Here is a 22,806-nt window from a genome sequence, read left to right on the forward strand (position 1 = left end):
TTTATAATTTACACACCCAGCAATGTATCTCTCTAGCTCTGCTCTGTAATTCACTGGATGTGCTGAGTATTATGGGTATTAATTTTTTACATACTTTACTGATCAAGCTGCATATTTCATCAATTGAATTTTCACATACAGATATGCTGTTGATCAAGCTGCATATAAACTGATCAAGATGCATAAATACTTTGTCATATGCCAGGCCTTAATTGTCTAGCTGCTTTAATATTTACTATTTTAGATTCTTTGTTCATTAGAGTATATAAAAAATGAATTGCTTTAGGCATTGTACCATGGGTGCTTTATTTTACAAATATAAATAAAGAGATCATTAATATTTTTAATCTTCACATGAAAAATATTTAATGAGCTCTCATCACTAATAAATTCAGCTCATGGAAGTGTTGTTCTATTGTTTAGAAGGAAAAATAATAATTATCCTTATTTTTTTCCCAGAGAGCCAAACTCACCCAGTCATAAAAATTGTCATTCCTGTCAAGACTACATTTTAATGAGATGCTCTGGGAAAATATACAATTGAAATTGAAAAGTATATAAAATATACCAATAAAAATAAGGTTAACATAGCCTGCAAATAAATGAACATGACTGATCTTTTTTTTCTATGAAGTTTTCATCTTGGGATCAGACAGTGTTCCATTCTCTGCATACGCAACTTGCATTGATTTCACAAATTGCTCTGCATATACTGTGTCTGAAAGATTGGGGCCTACAAATCTATGGACAAGATATGAAACTCAGTTAATAAATTATCTGTAACCATTAGACTCTGGATCAGAAAACTTAGTAATATAGAAAGTCTTTAAAGTCAATGCTCTCTTTTGAAAACCCAGTTTGCATTTAATAGCACCTTTTTTCGAAGGAGTACTTTTGAAAAAAGGCGTTATTCCTCATGAAATGAGGTTTACCGTGATTGAAAAAACTGCCGTGTTCTTTCGATTTACTTTTGAAAGAATACGGGCTGCAGTCTAGATGCAGGTGAAGTTTTTTTTTTTAAAAAGACTACTTTTTTCTAAAAAAACCTGTAGTCTAGACACACCCTGATAGAACAGCCTTCATGGTTCATCAGATATTTGTAACTAGACCAATGTATCTCTGCTGAATCACTTCTTTCTTGCTTATTAATATAGCTTCCCAAATGTATAGTCTCATCCATCTCTGTCATCTTTGGAGCCCATATCCACATTCTTTATTCATTGATCACAAAGAATAGGAAAAGCATGAAGAATATAGCTCTGGTTTTGTTGTTGTTGTTCATTTGGTTTTTTGTTGTTGTTTTTTACATTGGCACTTAAAATGCAAGCTGTATTTGTTGGGCTCTCAAGTGGATTAACTAAGCCCTGAACTACAGTATTTTGAAATAACAAGCAGTGTGTCCACACTACCAAACCCTTTATTTCAAAATATGGGCCTGACTATTTCAAAATAATAACTCCCACTTTCCACGAGGAATAACACTTTTTTAAAAATAGTTATTTTGAAATGGCAGTAGTCTGGATACTCTGCTGCTGCTATTTCAAAATAACTACTCCCCAGAGTCATTCAAAGTAATTAATCTCTAGTGCTTGCTGGAGCTGTAAGTTGAGATAGTGCATCCACATTAAGGGAGCCTGCCTCGGACTAATTTCGAGACTTCCCTGTAGTGTGGACACACTATTTTGAAATAGTTATTTTGGGAGTTATTATTTTGAAATACGTTATTTTAAAATAACTTCCTAGTGTAGACATGTGCAGAGGGAGGAAAGGTGATCTTCTAGAGCTGTTGCCTTAATTTTCCACTTAGACCGTGTCTACGCTACAGATAAGATCAAAGCAGCCACAGTCGATCTTCTGGTGAAGATATACTAATTCGAACTAAGAGTGCATTCCCTTCAATGCTGGTAGTCCTGCTTCCATGAGGAGTAAGAGAAGTTGAAGGGAGAGTGTGCTCCCTTCGGCTTCCCACAATGTGGACAGCACCAAAATTCGAATTAAGCTGCTTTGACTTAAGTTATGCAATTAATGTAGCTGAAGTTGCGTATCTTAATTCGAACTTATCTCCTAGTGATACTGGGGTGAGTGTTTCAAAATTTATTTTCTTTGCAGTTATAAAGCCTGGTAACTTTGCTGAACTTCTCTGATTAGATGGAGGAAGAGGACAAACATAATGTATGAATCCCAGAGAGTCCTTCCTGAGAGTAAATAGATTTAAAATATATATATATATATTTATCCAGCTCAAAATCATTACAAGGTGTAGTAAGACTGAGAAATAGGCCTATATCTTGTGTGATGCTACTCCCTCCCCTGGGAGGGCCACAATAGATCCTGCAACACTGTAGAGCTGTCAAAAGAGCTTCTCTACCACCTCATTTTGCTGATACCATCTTAAAATTTGAGGTAGAGCATTGACTTGGAGAACTTGAATATGAAACATAGCCATCCATCCTAGAATGTTTCCATTTGATACCAGTGCTAAACCTTCCCAGATTTGAAAAAAAACTAGAGAGATATTCCAGTAAAGATTTGTCAAATGGAGATGCTGTGCAGTGGGTTAGAACCGAAAGACTTGTTCTTCTGGCACAATTTTAGCTCAAATCCTGCTATGTCTCCACTACTCAGTGGAAGGGAATGATTTCCCTGCTCATGTACACATAGGCATTCTACCTATCATTGGCTGTGTCCAGACTCAAGGGTTTTTTCGAAAAAAGTAGCCTTTTTTTGAAAAAACTTCACCTGCGTCTAGACTACAGCCGTGTTCTTTCGAAATTAAATCGAAAACGCGGCTTTTCTTTCGACGGCGGAAAACCCATTTCACGAGGAAGAACGCCTTTTTCGACGGAGATCCGTCGAAAATAAGTGTGTGTGGACGCAGGGAGGACTTTTTTTCGAAAATAATGGCCTCCAGGAAGAAGCTCTGGTGGACAATCTGGGACATGCCTTGCATGTCTCTGGTTCCTGTCTGCAGCCCTTATTTAAAGGGACAGGCATCCTCACAGCCACTTGTGGCAGCAAAGCAGCCAGAGCACACGGCTACTTAGGTGCAGCATGTCCCAGCCCCAAGACCCTCCTGGCCCTTCTAGAGAGCCTTCTGGGGACCCAACCAGGAGCTCCAAACGCCGGGCACCGGCATGGTCTGGGCCAGAGCTCAAGACCCTTTTCGAGCTCTGGGCAGAGGAGGAGGCCTTACAAGCCCTACAAACCAGGCGGCGAAATGTGGACATTTTTGCCCGCATGGCAGAGGCCCTGGCCAAGAAAGGACACTACCCCTGCACCCAGGACCAGGTGCGCTCCAAAGTTAAGGAGCTGCACCAAGATTATGTGAAGGCCAGGGAGGACAGCTCCCGTTCTGGGGCAGCCCCCCACTCCTGCCCCTATTATTCTGAGCTGGACCACATCCTGGGTGGCGGTGAAGCACGCACACCACTGCGTCTCATCCAGTCAGGCTTGGGGGACCCTGTGGTGGATGCGCCAGAGCAAGAGCCAGAGCAGTCTGGAGACGGGGACATGGTGCCGGAGGAGGAGGACAGTGAGGAGACTGGGACCCTCACTCTGGAGCCACTCATGCAAACCCCAGAGGCCTCCCAGGTGTCATCTGATGCCAGAGATGAAGCAGCAGGTGAGTGCAGAGAGGTTGTGTAACACATGGGGGGGAAGTGGGTCTGGCCCACGAAAGCTCATCCCCTAATAAACCATCTTGTTAGTATTTTAAGTGCTACATAGTCCAGTTTTTTATGACTGATTGTGTCTTCCTCTTTTCCTCCACAGCTGGACCAGCCGTGCAAGAGGGCCACAGCACCCCAGCCCCACCTCCATCTCCATCTTGGAGACATGGGAGCCGCAGACACAGGCGTGTGTATGCGGACATCCTGAGGCAGCATGTGGCGGCTGTGCAGGACCTCAACACCATCCTTCGAGAGAGGGCGGAGGCAGAGGCTCGGTGGCATGATCGGCTGATGGGGGAGCTTGTCCAGCAGCGCACGTCCCTGTGTGCCACTCTCAGAGGGATCTGCAGCTTGCCTGCACCTGTGCCTGGTCCTGCTCCTCCAGCACCCCATGACCCCGCCCCACCAAACCCCCCTTCCACAGCACCATCCCTTTCCCCCCTTGTACCTCCCTCTCCCCCAGCCCCCCCCAGTCCCTGAGCCCCTTTCTCCCCCTGGCCCTCCTCTCCCCCACACCTCCCAGTCCCAAGAGCACCTACCCTCTGTTGTCCAGCCAACGGACAGTCGCCCCACCCGATCCCGTGGCCATGGTGGACCCCGAACACGAGGCCCAAGCAGGAGACTGCGAGCAGGCAAGCACCGTGAAACCTGATCCTCTTCCCCCCTCCAGGTTTCAAGTCCCCCTTCCAGGTTTCAAGTCCCCTTCCCCCTCCAGGTTTCAAGCACCCCCATCACCCCAGTTAAATAACAAGGATTGTGTTAAAGAAAATGTTTATTGTACATAGTTTGTCATGAAAGTATATTTTATACATCAAAAATCAACAAAAGCTTTTTTATGTTTGCAACGTTATACAATTTTTCAGTGACTGATATTTATAACAATAAAACAGAACTTATTATTTTGAGACAAACCCTGGTGTTTATTATTTCTACCAGCAGGGTCAGGAGATGGGTTGAGGAGGGAAGCTTTTATTCGGCCAGGGCCCAGTCCCCAGGCAGAAGCCCCTCAGTAGAGTCAGTGGCCTCCAATTGAGAATCGCTCCCATAGGGCCTCCCGTATGCAAACAGCAGACCGGGGCTGGGCAAAGTGCCTCTCCTGACCATCAGCACCTGTACCCCACCCTGGTAGGAAGGCCTCCCCTTTTCTCTCCACCAGGTTATGGAGAACGCAACACACGGCCACCACCTCAGGGATGTTGCGCTCCCCCATGTCTAGCCATGTGAGCAAGCACCGGAATCTCCCTTTTAAATGTCCGAACGCACATTCCACCTGGTTGCGAGCCCGGTTAAGGTGAGCATTAAACTGCTCCTTGCTCACATCCAGGTGGCCGGTGTAGGGCTTCATCAGCTACGGCATCAGGGGGTAGGCCGCATCAGCCACTATGCACACCGGCATGTGCACATCCCCAACCGCAAAGTCGTGATGCGGGAAAAATGTTCCTGCCTGAAGCCTCCAGTAGAGGTACAAGTTCCTGAAGATGCGGGCATCATGTGCCCGCCCTGACCACCCAACACAAATGTCAGATTACTGGCCACGATGGTCGACCAGGGCCTGGAGGACCATAGAAAAGTAGCCCTTTCTGTTAATGAATTGGGCTGCTCGATCGGGTGGTGCACGGATTGGAATGTGTGTCCCATCGAGTGCCCCTTCACAATTCGGGAAGCCAAGGGCAGCAAAGCCGGCCATGACTCTGTCCAGATCTGCTAGACAGACGAGCCTGTTGAGCAGCTCAGAATTGATGGCCCTCACCACCTGCAGAAAGAGACAGACAACAAAATTTTAGAAGGGGTGCCTTATCTCTTAGGAGGAGAACCCACCACCCACCTTCCCTCTCAAACACCCCGAGAATCCCCTCCTCAGAACTTCCCCTCCCCAGCAGTTCAGGGTGAGTGGAGGAGCTCCCTCCCACTCCCACTCCACTTTGCCCTTCCTGACAGTCTCCCTTCTTCTCACCCCAAACTGTGACTGTCCCCAGACAATGACTTACCTCCATCAGGATGGATCCAACAGTAGACCTGCCCACTCCAAATTGGTGTCCCACGGAGCAGTAGCTGTCGGGGGTGGACAGCTTCCAGAGGGCAATGGCGACCCTCTTTTCCAGGGGGATTATGGGCCGCAGGTGGGTGTCTTGCCATTGCAGAGCTGGGGCGAGCCAGGTACACAGCTCCTGGAAAGTGGTCTTTCACATCCGGAAGTTGCGTAGCCAGTCTTGGTCATCCCAGAGCTCCATAATGAGCCGGTCCCACCAGTCAGAGCTGGTGTCAAGCCTCCAAACACACCTGTCCACAAAGAAGTTTGGAGGCAAGGGCAGTGGGGCTGCATGATGGACGATCCCTTCGTACCTCTGGTCTGGGTCCAGATGGGGAAGTAGCCTCATGACTGTGTCATGCAGATGCAGCAACACTTGCAGTATGATGGCGTGGGGCCATCGCCTGCCCAGGGGCAGCTCTGGCTCCATGCCAAAAAAATGGGTCTAAAACAGAAAAACCTCCAAACAAAAAACCTGCTGGGGTGTCCCAGGAAGCTGAGCACTCCAAACAATCACTGCAATACCTTGCTTACCTCCTAGAGGGACAGCAAAGGCAGGAGCAGAGCAACGGGTGTTCAGGGGCGTCCCTTTACCCACGCGTCTCTGCAAAGGGCAGGCAGCAGCACCCGGAAGGAAATGCTGCCCCCATGCCCTGGCAGAAGCAGTTCCGGGTGGCTTTTCCTTTCAAAAGAGCGTCCAGCAGTCAGGACACTCTTTTTCAAAAAAGCGGATCGATTTTTCCGATCCGCGTATTGTAGTCTAGACACTCTTTTTCAAAAGAGGCTTGCAGTCTAGACGTAGCCACTGAGTATTCACTATACACAAGCAAGGGAATCCCACTCTGAATCCTTAGTGTATATATAACTTTAGACTGGTGCTATGAAATCAGTGGAGGTGCATTAGATTGTGGGCTATAACTTTTTATAAGTTCTCATTGCTTTGAATGCCTCCCACATCTACCCCTCACATTTGACTGTGTTTTCTTCTGTTTACGTTTGTTTTTCTAGTAACATTCTTGCAATCTATGTTTTAATCAGCTGCACATGGACAATGGTTGTTCTGTGTACAAATTAAGAAGTGAAAGTTGTTGCCCTTTGAGGGGACAGCAGGATGGGGCAGGAGACGTGCACAGGAATATGACATTATCTCCATCCCACCCCTTTTCTGCATAATTTACTCATTGGCAGGAGCAAGGTCTGAGGAACCATTGCTCACAAGGACTAATATTTTGTTCCATCATTCAATTTCCTTAACAGGGAAGGATTGGTGAGAGGAAAGAAGTCTCCTAGCACACATCCCTGTCCTATGTGCATTCACAAGGGCATATTACTGCTTAACCCAATTTGGTTTACACAGGCATCCATATAGGAGTAGTTCTCGACATTCATAATTCTTGCCCCACCTTCTTAGCATCCCAAAACTAGTTGTAGCAAAGTCTTAGTGAGTTAATAGGTTTGTTTTTATATATAATAATTTATAACTTTATTGTGAATGTTCCTGCAAGGTAATTTTCTTCTGTATAAAATCTCCTGGAAAATGAATGCATAATATTCAGTAAAATACTTGAAAACCCATAATCTCAGGTTCAATCTTGGTAACCTAAAAATGTGTGTAGAATTTGTTCAATAAATTTGGAGTATCATACTAAAAGTTAAAAACACCCTATAAAATGTAGGCGGGTCGCCTTATTCCTGAGTTATGATATATGATGTAATATATTGCAATAAAAATATAGTAAATTACATTGCAACTCCAGTGGAAATAATGGAAGGTATGCCGTGACTCAAGATATTTTATAGTAATATAGTGTTGTAAATGATTCATGTGTCTAGTTAATATATCACATATTAATATAGTTATACAAACTCATTACTAGACATAGGGTTTCATCAGGCTTTGGCACTATGAAGTAACAGTGTTCACTATTTAAATATCGTTGTAAATATATTTTATTTTAAGCCTTATTTTTACCCTTCTGATACCCAGGAATATTGGTTTGCCTTGAACGTTACCATATCTCCCTGAAAGCAAAAGTTTTCTGATATAAAATGGTGATGAGTTTCTACTATCTGTTTCAGTTCTTCTAGATCAGAAACATCTGGATGCTCCCTTTTCAGAGCTTGATAGGAAAACTATCAGTTGGACTAAATTTGAATAGTTACGATATGCTGATTTATGCCATCTGAGAATTTGGCCCTCCATATAGTTTACTGTTCTTCAAAACTTCGACTTATTTAGAGTTAATTGGGGTTGGTTCCTCTTGGAGAAGGGGTTGGAGTAGATGACATCCTGAGATCTCTTCCAACCCTAATCTTCTATGATTCACTGAAAACTAAACTTCATGAGGCATCTGATGACCGGTAGTGGGGCAGGGGACATGATACATGCACTCCAGGTAGCACTGAGGTCTGGCTGTCTCCAATCCCACCCATTCCATGAGCACAGAACTGCTCCTCCCATCTTGCCCAGGGAACTGGCAATTCTGCCCCTTCTCCCCCCGCCCCGAACCACATCATTTCATAGTTTGCCTGTGATAGGATTGATCTCTTATAAAAACAATTATTAATCCTAATCATGTCCTCATTACGTGTCTTTGCTCTAAACGTTTCCTCTCTTTTCAGTTAATCTTTCCCAATTTAAGAGCTTTTTTTCATTTTGCTTTTGTCACCCATCTGTGGATTCTTTCTATTTCTATTGTCTTTTCTGAGACACAGTGACCAGAACATTTCAGCATTGTAGGTGATGGTAAAACATCGATTTATAAAATGGTCTAACAACTATTTAGTACTGTAAGATTTACCCAGTGTTGCTTGGTTCCTTAACTCAATTCATTTTTGTTTTTCTTCACTTAAATCATTGTTCTGGGTGGGACTGAGGATGAGGGGTTCAATATGCAGGCTGGCTCAGGGAGAGAACACTGCCCAAGCCCTCTCACACCTCAACAGCTTGGGGCCAGTTGAGAAGCATCTTTCCATGGCTGATGGGGAAGGGGTGCCTGTCCCCCAGGTGGGGCAAGTCCAGGTACATCTGCTCCTGAGTGCCCCAGCCAGAGTGAGGATTGCATCAAACTATGCACTTTCCCCTCACTCCCTGACAAAACAATGTCCCCGTATGAATCAGGAGGGGAGCTTCAGCCCTCTTCACCCTCCCTAAAGAGTGCTGGGGAGGTAAGAGGCTAGGACAGTCATTGGGGGCGGGGGTCACATGCTCACCCAGCCCCTTCCACCTACCTGGTGATTTTGGCTCTTCTCTGTATTTTTTTTATTTTTATGAGAAAAAATCCCATTCCAGGCACATCCCATTTTTCTATCACAACCAACCTTTACCTTGCTTTATGTTACAATAAGAGGAAGCTGCATACCAAATTTTATGGTCCTAACTCTTAATGTTTAGCAGGAGTTCTTGAACATTCACGTTCCCAGACACATAAACTGTCTCAAATATTTAGTAAGATTATTTACTACCATTTTCTTTACCCAACCTAATATTTTGTTTGTTAATTTTTGCTGCCTGTTCACGTAGCTTTGCTAGGTCTTTCTGAAATGTCTCAAGGTTTTCCCAAGGCATGACTAACCTGAACAATTATATGTCACTGTTCTCTTCCTTTCAACCTCATGAATAAATGTACTGGATGTCAATCCTAATAGGCAACCTGCTGTTACATTTTTGACATTTTGAAAACTGAGTGAATGTTTCTACTCTGTTTTCTGTCTATGAGAGAGTCCCTGATCTACAACAGAACTTTACCTTTCAGCCTTTGACTAAGTTGCTTCCTTTTAATAAGAAAGTCTTTATGAATTTTAAATAAATGGTGTCAGCCAATGCTGTTTTATTCACTATTCTATTGATGAACTCTAAGGATTTCAATGGGCAACAAAGGTGCAGCGTTCCTATCCAGAAACTGTGCCGATTTGGTCCTCTCACTTTGTGTTCATCTAAAGAGCTGGATGTAATGCACTTTCTGCACTTAGAGACTGGATACCCTCCTAATCAATGGATTAAATTGTTCACGGAAGACATGGGGATGACCTAAAGGGTTAGGTAAAGGAATGGAACATGAAGTCCTCCTGAATCTTAATCAGTTTTTACTCCAATTCCTCCTGTGGCATGGGCCAGCCTACTTAAATTCTCGACCACAATTTCCTCATCTGTAATATGAAAATTGTAATTACTTACTTGCCTGCTTATGGGGTTCTTGTGAGGTTAAACTGGGTAATGTTAGTAAAGAGCTTTGAACATGAAAACTGCTGTGTAAGTGTCAATCCCATCTATTATAGGAAAGAAGAAAATCACTGATTTTTTTCCCCCCTCAAACCATTTGTAACAGTGATGTGGTTTCAATGGTTGTATTCACAGGTTGGCAAGACTTGTTTGGGGAACCGCAGTAATTCAACATCTCTTCATCTCAAAGTGGCAGACACAAATCCTAGCTTTCAGGTACTTCTGTCTCTAAGTAATTGAGACCATTTATAAGTGTCTCTTTATCAAATGTAAATTCCATGAACTGTATCTGATCATTCTAAGGCAGTGATTTCTAGGTAGTCCCTCATTAATCGCAATGGAGACTTCTGCTCCACTTGACTGAAATTGGAGGTATAAGGTGGCCTTCTATTAGGGAAGTATTTCAGTTCTTAAAGAACTTGACTGTCCTAATCAGTGAGGCCATTTTTATACATTCAGGGGCAGGAGAGGGAGGACAACAATGTCCAAATCCTGGCTATAACTGTGATGTGGTGAAAGTGTGCTTAATTAAGTGTGTTACACAAAGAAAAAGCTTCAGCAGATTGTATGGGATGTAGGAAACCTTTATCTTCTAGTCCAATACAAATACAGTTACATATTCTATGGCAAAGATGGGTACTGCTGTACCTCTGGGTAGCTCAGCTGTTTTGCTCCACTCTAATTCTCTAACTACTGATTGACCAGCTGCTTTTATTTTTCCCACTCTGCCACTCAGGAGCAGAGTGGGAAAATATTTTTCACTCTAGTCAGCAGAATGGATAGGACCTCTTCTGGCAGGGACGAGACTTCTGAACAACACAATTGGAAAACAGTAGAATAATACTGTATTGTTTGAAATCTTCCTAGCAGTATCCTCCAATAATATACAGTAAAACCTGTGTTATTGGGAATGCTTGGGGATTAGGGCATTCCGGTTATCTAAAAATTCCAGTTATCTGAGGGTCCCATCAACCTAGGAAAAACCAATGGACAATAATAGTAAAACTCAAGTTTTTAATAGTTAGTTTTGTAGTGTGAGGTAGTTGGTCTCACATTTTTATTTTGAGTTAAAGATGATGAGTACTTCTTAATTAAAAATTAAGCCAATCATGGTAAACCAAGCCAGGCCTGTGCTCCTGAAGATGTGACAGTATTGTAGCTGGTGGCAATGTGGTTAACAAAGTTTTCTGGTTAACAGAGTGCCGGATAACAAAGGTTTCACTGTATCTATAAAAGGGGCACAATTGATTTCACTGAATTTTTGCTTTGATGAAGATGTTGGTATTCTGAGAAAATCTACAGCTTTCATGGAAGACAGATTATTTCTATATAGAGAGACATGCAGTTATGTACTTTATCACACATGAATATGGATTCTCAACAGACACACTATAGTTACAAAAGCAGTACAAAGACTAACACAAATAAATACAGCTGTGTGTATATAATGCCTCAGGCACTTTAAGCATTCGGTGTCGATTCCTTGTATTCCAGTGCAATGTGATGACCACAGATTGTTGGCCTGATTCTCCTCTCACTTATACAAGTATAAATTCACTGACTTCCATTCAGTAACTCTTGATTTACATCAAGATTGATTTAAAATGGGATCAAAATCAGAGCCTGTGTTTCTTTATTATCTTTTTTGTAGCATCCCACTATAGTTCAGCATAAAATTCCATACTATTATAATACTTACATTGATTCCATTTTTCTTATTGTGTTGGTTAACAGAAGTTTCACAACCCTCCATGGATTAAACCTGAAGTTAAAAAACCAGCAGAGACGAATGAGAAGAAGCATGAAGATTTAGATAAAATAGAAGAAAAAGCATTGTAAACATTACTAAGCTATGTTAACAACGGTCTTCATTTGCTATTGTCTTCATATTATTTTTAGTCCAGAAGCATGATAATGTATCTAGTTTCTAAAGCATGCAACTTTTTCACTATTTTATCAATGTTTGTAAATTAGTCTAGTTTCTGAAATAGACCAATTAGTATCTCTCAGCAATAATCCAGCAGAAATGGATGTTTGAAGATATGCTTTGTAATACAGTCCAGTTTTTTGAAATATTATTCTGCTCTGATCAGTAACTTGCTTATTATAAATCAGTCTGTTTTGTAAAGAACTGCCATTTTGAAGTTTTCTTTTCTTAGCTTGTTCTGTTTAATAGCTATCTTTACTGTACACTTGGGGATAAAAGCCTGCTAACATAAAATAATACTAATAATTATATAGTTAAAGTGCAATGCTACTCAGAAGAGTGACTGTGAAAATAGCACAATAGGATTCTATATTTACCAGCTGTCAATTCTGTCTATCTCAAATCTACTCAGTTAACAGGTAAAAAGTTTATTTCTAACTACAACCATTACAAACTCAGCTGAATCTAGCAATTGTTGTGATTGGCTGGTTGCGGGTTTTTTGGGTGGTGTATGCATCCCCAAAATAAAAAAAATCTGTAGTTGAAACCAAGTTAACAGTTCCGTTGATAATGCACAAGCTACAGTAGACTTCCGATAATCCGGAACCTATGGGACCTAGGTGGTGCCGGATTATCAGATATGCCGGAGTATCAGGAGGTACTATGAGCTGGTTATGTATATACTGTATACAGTATATACTGTATAGAAAGTGTTCTTAACCCTTTTTATTGTACATACTGTATACAGTATACTGAAATGTTTTAGTTTTTTTAACCCTTTTTTACCCTTTTTGCTCAGTTCAGCTGCTGCCGCTGTTACCTTGTGACTCATTTTTTGCCGAAGCTCAGTCACTAGGCTCTTGCCATTTTGATGCCGGACTATCAGGAGTGCCGGACTATTGGAGTTTTACTGTAGTATGGAATCCATCTCCATCTCCCATAGCTGTGTTGGCCTAACAGGAGGGAAAAAGAATCAAAACTTACTTTGTCACAATATTGGCAATACACAGAGAAAGTGGAGTTGATGAGTACTTGCAATGGGATGTGTTACCTGAATAGTTCTTAAGAATCTCTTAGCTGTGCTCTTAGCTGTGCATAGAGTGCACTTTCTGTATGAGCTCTGCAGGGTAAGGAGGTGAATCAGCAGGGAATACATGTCTGGAGAATTGATTCAGCTGAGGTTAGCTTAAGCAACTGGGCCCAGCTGCTAGATCTAAAAGAAGAAGAGAAGGTGCATCTGGGGCTGGGGAAGGGCAAATTCTCCTCTGAGTATTTATTAGAGTGGATCCCACTGTAGGCATGAATGTATCTCATGCAGAAGATTGGAATCTTTTGATTAGCAATGCCTGTTGGGCTTTGCTTGTGACATGCACATCTCATTCCCCAGCCATGGCAACAAGACAGAATTACCCTTTGTTAAAAATTAATTCCACTAATTTCTCATTGTGCGGTTTCTCTCTTTCTATTTAAATGATAAAATTCTCCTTTGTTTATTTAGTACCCTGGTCCCTTGTCCTCATGTAATAGTGAACTCACAGCCTTAGGGCTTCAAATCTTGTCCATTTTGCGGTTGCTTAACCCTGCTTACCAATGGCTATTGCTGCTGTCTATTCTGCCTCAATGAGTTGCAAACTCAGAACACATGTTCCATGTGCAATTTGTTCTCTGCGTGGGCGTGGAAATCACAAGATGCCCAGCCAAGCTTCATTTTTTAGGAAAATCCATGAGAGTTATATCCCAACCAAAAGGAAAAGAGATTGAAGCTCCCAACATTTAATGGAAAAGTCTTCCTTTGCAAGGCCATGTCTTCACTAAGAGATTAATCCGAATTTACTAAGTTTGACTTCTGGGCACCCAATTTACAAATTCAAAGTTTTGTGTTCTCACTACAGAGATGAATCAAATGTAGTCCAAGGAAGGCTCTGTTAACGTGGATGCATCACCTCAGACTTAGGGTATGTCTACTCTGCATTTTTTGAGGACTAAGAGTTATTCTGAGGGAAGGGTTTTCTCTTGTAATAACCCCATTTTCTTCTCGCAATGGCGCTATTTTGCAATAGCGCCACTCCGTGATTATGCAAATGAGGCACGGGATATTCAAATCCCTGCTTCATTTGCAATTTCGGATGTCTACATTTGCATTCCTCTCTCTCGTGAAAAATGAAGTGTAGACATACCCTTAGAGTCTCAGTGAGCACTCTCGGGAGCTGCAGGAGGCCCCCCAAGTTCAAATTAGAGGCACTGGAACACCCACACTAATGCAATTTTGGACTTACAAGTTTGGGAATAGTGTTATTCCTCATGAAAAGCAGGATGACAGAGTTCAAATTCCATGATGCCCTTACTCCAAAATAATGAGTTTGGTAGTGTGGATGCATCACTTACAAATTCGACCTTGGGGAGCTAATTTTGGACTAAGGTGCTAGTGTAGATCAGGCCCACATAACCCCAGAAGTCAGCACACAACCAGGGGTACCAAAAAGAAATCAATGTAAAATGTGGGAATTTAAGTCACCCTAGTACTCACAGATGTGGTGCAAAAGATTTGTACCACCTCCTCATAGAGGTAGGGAAGTCCAGAATGCAGATAAACATGATTCCAGGCACTGCTCTGTGTCTGCCCATAAGGAGAGGAAACCACTAACCACACACTACCATAGTGGCTAAAGATCTGCATAAAAATATACAAGCCCAGCACCAACCTCAACAATGTCCAATCCAGTACCTATGTTGACACCGACAAGAGAATCATTCATGGTGCCAGCAGAAGAACTGATCTTCATGCATCTATTCTTCCTTCATTAATATCATACATCAGCAGCACCCCTGGACAAATGTATTCATTATCCCTAATAGCAGGGCATACTTACTCTCCAAGTAGGAAGGGGGGGAAGCTGTTTCATAGGCTATGAGCTGCAGACAGCTGCCTTTCCACCTTTCAGAATTTGTATCTAGAGTACTCCACAACATTTATATCCATAGCTGGGCTTTCGTTCAGTTCCATCAAGTTCATCTTATAGTAATCTCTGCATGGCTGTGTCCAGACTCAGGGGTTTTTTCGGGAAAAGTAGCCTTTTTCCGAAAAAACTTCCCCTGAGTCCAGACTCAAGCCGCGTTCTTTCGAAATTAAATCAAAAGAACGCGGCTTTTCTTTCGATGGCGGTAAACCTAATTCTACGAGGAAGAACGCCTTCTTTCGAAAGTTCCTCTTTCGAAAGAAGGCGTTCTTCAATGTAAATAGGGCTTCCTCGAAAGAGAGCATCCAGACTCGCTGGGTGCTTTCTTTCGAAAAAGCAAGCCGCTTTTTCGAAAGTTCCGCATGTAGTCTAGACGTGCTCTTTCGAAAGAGGCTCTTTCGAAAGATACTTTCGAAAGAGCCTCTTTAGAAAGAGGCTTGCAGTCTAGACATAGTCCATGTTACCTACGTGATCAGTTCTTTTTAGTCCTCATGCAGTCCCAGATATCAAGATTCTTTAAAAGGTTGTTGAATATTTACCCACCTTTCAGAGAACGCTACTTGCATGGGATTTCAATGCTGTCCTTTCAAGACATTTCATTTTGGAATGGTCCTTACACCACCTTACACTCAAGAAAGTCATCTTATTTGCCATCTCATCACCAGTAGTACTGAGTCCTAGTCTGATTTTTATCCCTAAAGCGGTGTCAGAATTTCATTTCATTTGTATTCTTCACTAAATCGAATGCCAGGTTGGGGGAGACACATCTCCACACATGTTGGCATTTTATTATACTATATTGATCCCAAAAAACCCTTCAGTCTGGCATTCCTCTTTTTGTGACCAGCTCTGGTGCTTTGAACATTTAAGCCCCTCCTCCCAAAGGATATATAAAAGGATCAGACAATGAATATCAATCTATCACCAGATGGGTGGGGTGCCGCTCCCTCCAAACATTAAAGCTCATGCCACTAAAGCATAAGCTACAGCTGCTGCATACTCCTGAAGCCTATCCATATTAGAAAGCTGTGAGGTTACTGTGTGGTGGGACTCCTTGGCATTCATTCAGTACTATGCTCTTCACTTAGATGCAAAGTCATATGCTAAAGTCAAGGAGGACGTGTTACAAGCACTATTCAGTTATGTCAATAAAACCTGGGATGCTGCCTGCACCTACTGTGAGATTTCCAATGGAGACAGACTCAAAGATGAAATGTAGTTATTTTCCTTATAGTAATCATGGTTTTTTGAGATTTAATCTGTGTGGATCCTGTGAACTATCTTCTATCCCTGCTTATCAGAATTCTCTACATCTGGGATTATGATTTAACAAGGAAACTGAGGGATAATTGCAGCTGCTCTGCACTTTATGCCTTTGGATAAAGGAGCATAAAAACATGCCTGGTATAGACATGGCTCAGTGGACATTGCTGTTGATCTCACACATTTATCCCACACATGAGACACTTACAGCATGGCTAGTCCATACCACCTGACTCAGGATTTGAGGCTTTAGCTAAGGAGCTGTTTAGTAATGGTATATATGGTTTGGCTCGTGGTGAGGATCCAGGCTCTATGACCTTGCCAAGTGAAAGGGTCACAGAGCTTGGATTACAGCCTGAACTGGCATGTTTACACAGCAGAGAAACAGCTCCTTGCCCTAAGTCCCATGAACTTGCGTCAGCTGGCACGGACTAGCCATGAGTTGTTAATTACAGCAAAAGCCCAGCCTTTAAGTGGGATCCTGGCTGACAACATGTCTAGGAATACAGTTAGATAAGCAACTGTTTTCAAAGGGGAGGCTGGATGATTTTGCGCAGAACCTGAAAGGAGGAGAAAATCATGTTGCAGGGTTTTTTTTTTGCATGTATTCTACAGTGTGGTGAGGTAATATTAACCCTGGGAATGGAAACTAATCATTTTTAGCGAGGGGGAGGGCCTTGGAGCCTGGCCTGCAATCCGAGCAGGTACATCTACATTGCTATTTTTAGCCCCATAGCTCCATCTCTGGCAATCCAAGCAAATTGACCTGGGTTTTAAAACTTTGCACTGTGGGCTATTCTTTGATGTGTAGGTGTACCCTTAGCCAACAAATGCAAAACTTGACTGCTTTTCTGAACTCCCCAAAACTTTCTGCTTTGCTGGCTTGCACAAGGAGCAAGGAAGAGAGTCAGCAGTGGGCAATAATTTTTGGCTGGGGACGACTTCGAAAAGTTTTGATGTGCTCCCAGGTCACCCGGAATGGGCGGGGCCTAAACCGGAACGGGTGGGGCCAAAATTCTTCTGGGCTACCCCATCTACCGATCATAATTGGTCTGGGGGAGGGGAGCCCCTTTCCCTCCCCCTTCCCACTAGGCACCCACGCAACTTGTGCCATGTGCTCCTTGCAGGGAAGGAAGGGGGGAAGGAGAGCAGAGGAAACTTCGCACACTCCTCCTGCCTCCAGGCCAATCAGGGGTTGGGTGTGGGGGAGCATGTGACATGCAGGGTGGGAGGAAGTTTTGCGCTTCCCCCTCCCCCAAGTTCCAATTGGCTTGGGGTCGGGGGAGTGTCAGGGTCTCCATGGGCCGGATCAATCCACTTGGTGGGCCGGATCTGGCCCACAGAGACCCTGCCCTAGACGCACTCTCCCTTGTAATAGATGAAGGGATGTGTACTGCAACTTCATTGTTTTATTTGGCATACAGGTCACAGGGCACAAGGTCAAACCTTTCATTTTGCGAGTAAAAACTGTTCTTTAAGGGAATAAATATTACAAGTGTGGACAAGACACATTCTCCCATTTATGGATTATTTGAAGCTCAGCAATTAAAAGCAGGTTCCACTTTTAAAAACAACCCTTTTATATTTTGCTGCACATTCCATACAAGAAGTAAAAGGGCAAAGCCGTACTCTGGGTCACTGCACATTGTGACATCTCATGATTGTTCTTCTGCTGGATTGCAGAAAAGGATGCAGTCCCAAATGATTTTGCTTGTCTTCTGTCTGGAAAGAAGTTCATCCATGTCACACACATAGATTTTTTTAATGGAAAGGTCATAAGTAAGAAGTGCTCACTTATGCAAAATTGGAAAGACATATTGGATCATAATAATGAATGCTACAAAACCAATTGTTAAAATCCTTGTTATTCTCCTCCTTAAAAGCTACACTGTGTCTGTTGAAATGGGTCATTTGTCTGTGAACAGGTCTCAGTAACTCATTTTGCTTGAGAGAACATACATATTTTACTAGCTGTGATTTCCATTTTATTCATCAAGAAATATAAAAATAGCCTTCTGTGTTTCACTCCTTGGAATTAAGTTGCTCAATTCCACTTCATTGTTTAATTTTCATATTAAATTTTTACTGTCTTTTCAGGGTTAATGGGATGTAAGTGGCATGGAAACATACTTCATGACATAAATATTGAAGTGATACTGTGCTAAATTTATCCCGATGAAAGTCCATCAATTATAGCAGTTTTCCAACAACAGATTTGGCTGGCTCAATGTATTCAGCAGGAATAAATTTCCTACTGCTATATGTATTTATTTTGATGTTAGAGAGGAAGTATTATCTGATCAATACAACAGATGACTTGAGGTAGGGATCTGGATGCATTCTTGGATATGCCAGTGAATCAGCTTGTAATTTTGAAAAAACTATCTCAGCTTTCTCTGTTTTCATTTCTATACTCTCTTTACTTATGTCAGCCAATTTGTGATCCTGAGTAGAAAGACATTATGTTAATACTAATACTTTATTTATGTAGTGCTTTTGCTTGCCTGCCTTGGTACAATTTCCTTTTGAGAACTATCAAATTCAATATGGTATAATCAGACTGTAGAGTAGGCCATTTTCCTGCACAATATGACCTTTTAAGAAGCTTTCTTCACAGATACAAATGAGTCTCTTACATATCTTTCATTTTTAGCATAACCTGAATGTTATCTTTGCTGCACTGTGTAATATTTGCTGTAAATACACATTGGTAAATTATCCTCATTTGAATGTTATTCAAACAGCAAAAATATTTGTACATAGTAAGATTAGTATGTACCCAAAATAACTAGGAACGTTCTGTTCAGGATGTTAAACTGATTCCTATTGGAATATTTCTGACTGCACAATACTGGGCTCTGGTTTTGCCTTTGTATACATATTGACAGGGTGTACAACATCCATCAATATTGGGCTTTGGTTTTGCCTTTCTATACATATTGACAGGGTGTATGGTACAACATCCATCAAAGAACTTGTTGGAGACCCCATGGTCCTACCACACACTGCCCCCAGGAAGGAGCAGCAGATACAGGTCCTCCAGGCCTGCCTGGAGAGGCTACACAGAAGCAGCTAATCAGAGCCCACCAGACTCAGATAAAAGGAGTTGCAGGGGCTAAACACGTCAATTGCTAACTGAGACTTGAAGGGTGAGGCATGGCTAGAAGACTATGAAACTCTCCGACAAACAGGTTTGCAGGAGACCCTGCTCTTGCAAGGAACAGGCAAAGAGAACCCAAGGATTATAATCCTAAACTAATGGGTGAAGGTGACAGGAATGAATGGAAAGCAACGCAGGGAATGCAGATGTAGCAAATATTAAGGGAGCCAGCACATGGCTGTTGATGGCAGGGTCTCTGGTAGGTGGGTTCCAGTCAGTCATTGGGGAAGTGAAAAGGTGACAAAATTCTTGGCTCAAAGCCTGTGAAAGAGTCTGGAATGTAAATAAACCTGGTGACGAGGCTGAAGAATCTGACTGAGGGCATGCCATGTGTTGAAATTTTGGGGCAGAGAGAACCTGTGAAGATGAAGACTCTTCAGGGAGATAGGCTTAGTAGTAGTATATCATAACAAGGTGGGAAATAATTTAATATTAACCCTGAAGGGGCTGAGAACTGAGTCTAGAAAGCAGGCTGAAGTATAAGCCAAATGGAATAGAGTCATTTGCTTGGATGTTTGTTGAGACTTCCAGATGGACTTCTGTTACCACAGGAGTTCATCCATTTTAGACTGTGAATGGCATGAGGATTGAGTCACTGGAGACCCACTTAGTGAAGGTCACAAACCGCAGCTGGTTCCTAGAGCAGAAAAGGAGATTGTAATACAGCATGCAGCTGATAGGAAGCATTCATGAGAGGTGAGTGTACCTTCTCAAAATACTTCTTTTAAAAAGTCAATTAAACTAGTTATTACTAGTTTCAGAGGGGTAGCTGTGTTAGTCTGAATCTGCAAAAGCGATGAAGAGTCCTGGTACAAATAAGAGATTGTCACATAAACACGACCCTATACCGAAAACCTACTGGCCACTATGCCTACCTACATGTTTCCAGCTTCCATCCTGGATCCATTGTCTACAGCCAAGCACTAAGGTACAACCTCATCTGTTCCAACTGCTTAGACAGAGACAAACACCTTCAAGATCTTCACAAAGCATTCTCGAAACTACAATACGCACCCGAGGAAGTGAGGAAACAGATTAACCGAGCCAAACATGTATCTAGAAGCCTCCTATTAAGAGACAAGACCAGCAAAGAAACCAACAGAACACCACTGGTGTTGACTTGCTTGTAGAAACCTTTCTTGTTATCCTTCATATCGTTAGCCAGTCACAATTCCATTTGCACTTTTGTCTTCCTGATAACTCCCCGGCATTCTCGAGCTATACATTTATACCCCTCCCTGGTCATTTGTCCAAGTTTCCACTTTTTGTAAGCTTCCTTTTTGTGCTTAAGTTCACCAAGAATTTCCCCTGTAAGCCAATCCGGTCTCCTACCATGTTTGCCTCTCTTCCTACGCATCGGTTTGGTTTCTTTCTGTGCCTTCAATAAGGCTTCTTTAAAATACTGTCAGCTGTCCTCAACTCCTTTCCCCTGCATGTTAGCATACGAGGGGATTCTGCCCATCAGGTCTCTGAGGGAGTCGAAATTTGCTTTTCTGAAGTCCAAGATGTGTATTTTACTACTCTCTTTTCTTCGTTTGGTCAGGCTCCTGAAATCTACTCATCCACGTGGGCACAAATGATACTGCCAGGTATGACACTGAGCGGATCAAGTGTGACTACAGGGCTTTGGGAGTACGGGTGAAGGAGTTTGGAGCGCAGGTGGTATTCTCTTCTATCCTTCCTGTCAAAGGTAGGGGCCCGGGCAGAGAGAGGTGCATCCTGGAGGTGAATGCCTGGCTGCGACGATGGTGTCGCCAGGAGGGATTTGGCTTCCTTGATCACGGGGTGCTCTTCCAGGAAGGACTGCTTGGCGGAGATGGAGTTCACCTTTCCAGGAGCGGGAAGGCCTTGTTTGGACACAGACTGGCTAACCTTGTGAGGAGGGCTTTAAACTAGGTTTGTCGGGGGCAGGTGAGCAAAGCCCACAGGAAAGTGCTGAATGTGCAGGACTGGGAGATGGGTTGGAAATGGGGGGGACTACGACCTATAATGGCAAGGAGAAAGGAGGGTCAGGGCACAACAGGGAGGCAAGATCAAATCAGTATCTTAGATGCCTATATACAAATGCGAGAAGTATGGGTAATAAGCAGGAACAACTGGAATTGCTAACCAATAAATACAACTATGATATCATTGGTATTACAGAAACCTGGTGGGATGGGATGCATGATTGGAATATTGGTATGGAAGGGTACGGCTTGCTCAGGAAGGACAGACGGAAAAAAGGGAGGAGGGGTTGCCTTGTATATTAAAAATGTACACACTTGGACTGAAGTGGAGATGAACGTAGGCGATAGCTGTGTAGAGAGTCTCTGGGTTAAGCTAAAAGGGGTAAAAAACGAGGGTGATATCATGCTAGGAGTCTACTACAGGCCACCTAGCCAGGTGGAAGAGGTGGATGAGGCCTTTTTTAAACAATTAGCAAAACTATCCAAAGCCCAAGATTTGGTGGTGATGGGGGACTTCAACTATCCAGACATATGTTGGGAAACTAACACAGCGAAGCACAGGCTATCCAATAAGTTTCTGGACTGCATTGGAGACAACTTTCTGTTTCAGAAGGTTGAAAAAGCTACCAGAGGAGAAGCTGTTCTGGATTTGGTTTTAACAAATAGGGAGGAACTAGTTGAGAACTTGAAAGTGGAAGACAGTATAGGGGACAGTGATCACGAAATAATAGAGTTCATGATCTTAAGGAAAGGTAGAAGGGAGACCAGCACAATTGAGGTTATGGATTTCAGGAAGGCAGATTTTGATAAGCTCAGAGAACTTGTAGGTAAGGTCCCATGGGAAGCAAGACTGAAGGGGAAAACAACTGAGGAGAGTTGGAAGTATTTCAAAGGGACGTTGTTAAGGGCCCAAAAGCAAACAATTCCGCTGTGTAGGAAAGATAGAAAATATGGCAAAAGACCAGCTTGGCTTAACAAGGAGATCTTGCATGATCTCAAAATAAAAAAGGAGTCATATAAAAAATGGAAACTAGGACAACTAACAAAGGATGAATATAGGCAAGCAACACGGGAATGCAGGGGCAAGATTAGAAAGGCAAAGGCACAAAATGAGATCAAACTAGCTACAGGCATAAAGGGAAACAAGAAGACCTTTTATAAATACATTAAAAGCAAGAGGAAGACCAAGGACAGGGTAGGCCCACTGCTTAGCGAGGAGGGAGAAGCAGTAACAGGGAACTTGGAAATGGCGGAGATGCTCAATGACTTCTTTGTTTCGGTCTTCACCGAGAAGTCTGGAGGTGTGCCTAACATAGTGAATACAAGCAGAGAGAGGGTAAGTTTAGAAGATAGGATACACAAAGAACAAGTTAAAAATCACTTAGGAAAGTTAGATGTCAGCAAGTCACCAGGTCCTGATGAAATGCATCCCAGGATACTCAAGGAGCTGATAGAGGAGGTATCTGAGCCTTTAGCTATGATCTTTGAAAAATCATGGCAGACAGGGGAGATTCCAGAAGACTGGAAAAGGGCAAATATTGTGCCCATCTATAAAAAGGGGAATAAGAACAACCCAGGAAATTATAGACCGGTCAGTTTAACATCTGTCCCAGGGAAGATAATGGAGCAGG

The 22,806-nt window shown here is 42.8% G+C and overlaps 1 protein-coding gene and 1 long non-coding RNA gene across 4 annotated transcripts in view; one reads left to right on the forward strand and one right to left on the reverse strand.

The window, feature by feature from the left end:
- Positions 1 to 11,976, forward strand: part of LUZP2 (leucine zipper protein 2) — a 446,738-nt gene extending 434,762 nt beyond the window's left edge. For both annotated transcript variants that reach the window (XM_014573955.4, XM_075927755.2), the window contains 2 exons: positions 10,055 to 10,135; positions 11,654 to 11,976. In XM_014573955.4, coding sequence (XP_014429441.1) covers positions 10,055 to 10,135; positions 11,654 to 11,758 — 186 coding nt within the window. In that variant the 3' untranslated portion in view covers positions 11,759 to 11,976. The remainder of the gene's footprint in view (positions 1 to 10,054; positions 10,136 to 11,653) is intronic.
- The window catches only part of LOC142829179 (uncharacterized), a 35,010-nt gene continuing 16,626 nt past the window's right edge, over positions 4,423 to 22,806 (reverse strand). The window contains exons 2-5 of one of the 2 annotated variants that reach the window (XR_016349683.1): positions 12,667 to 12,799; positions 11,619 to 11,681; positions 5,657 to 5,948; positions 4,423 to 5,421 (exon numbers count right to left, since the gene is read on the reverse strand). This is a non-coding gene — a long non-coding RNA (uncharacterized LOC142829179). Of the gene's footprint in view, positions 5,422 to 5,656; positions 11,682 to 12,666; positions 12,800 to 22,806 lie in introns of both variants that reach the window. The other variant, XR_012903571.2, reaches the window with a different exon arrangement.

Source organism: Pelodiscus sinensis, chromosome 5, assembly GCF_052426305.1.
Source record: "Pelodiscus sinensis isolate ZL-2025 chromosome 5, ASM5242630v1, whole genome shotgun sequence".
NCBI classification, from domain to species: Eukaryota; Metazoa; Chordata; order Testudines; family Trionychidae; genus Pelodiscus; species Pelodiscus sinensis.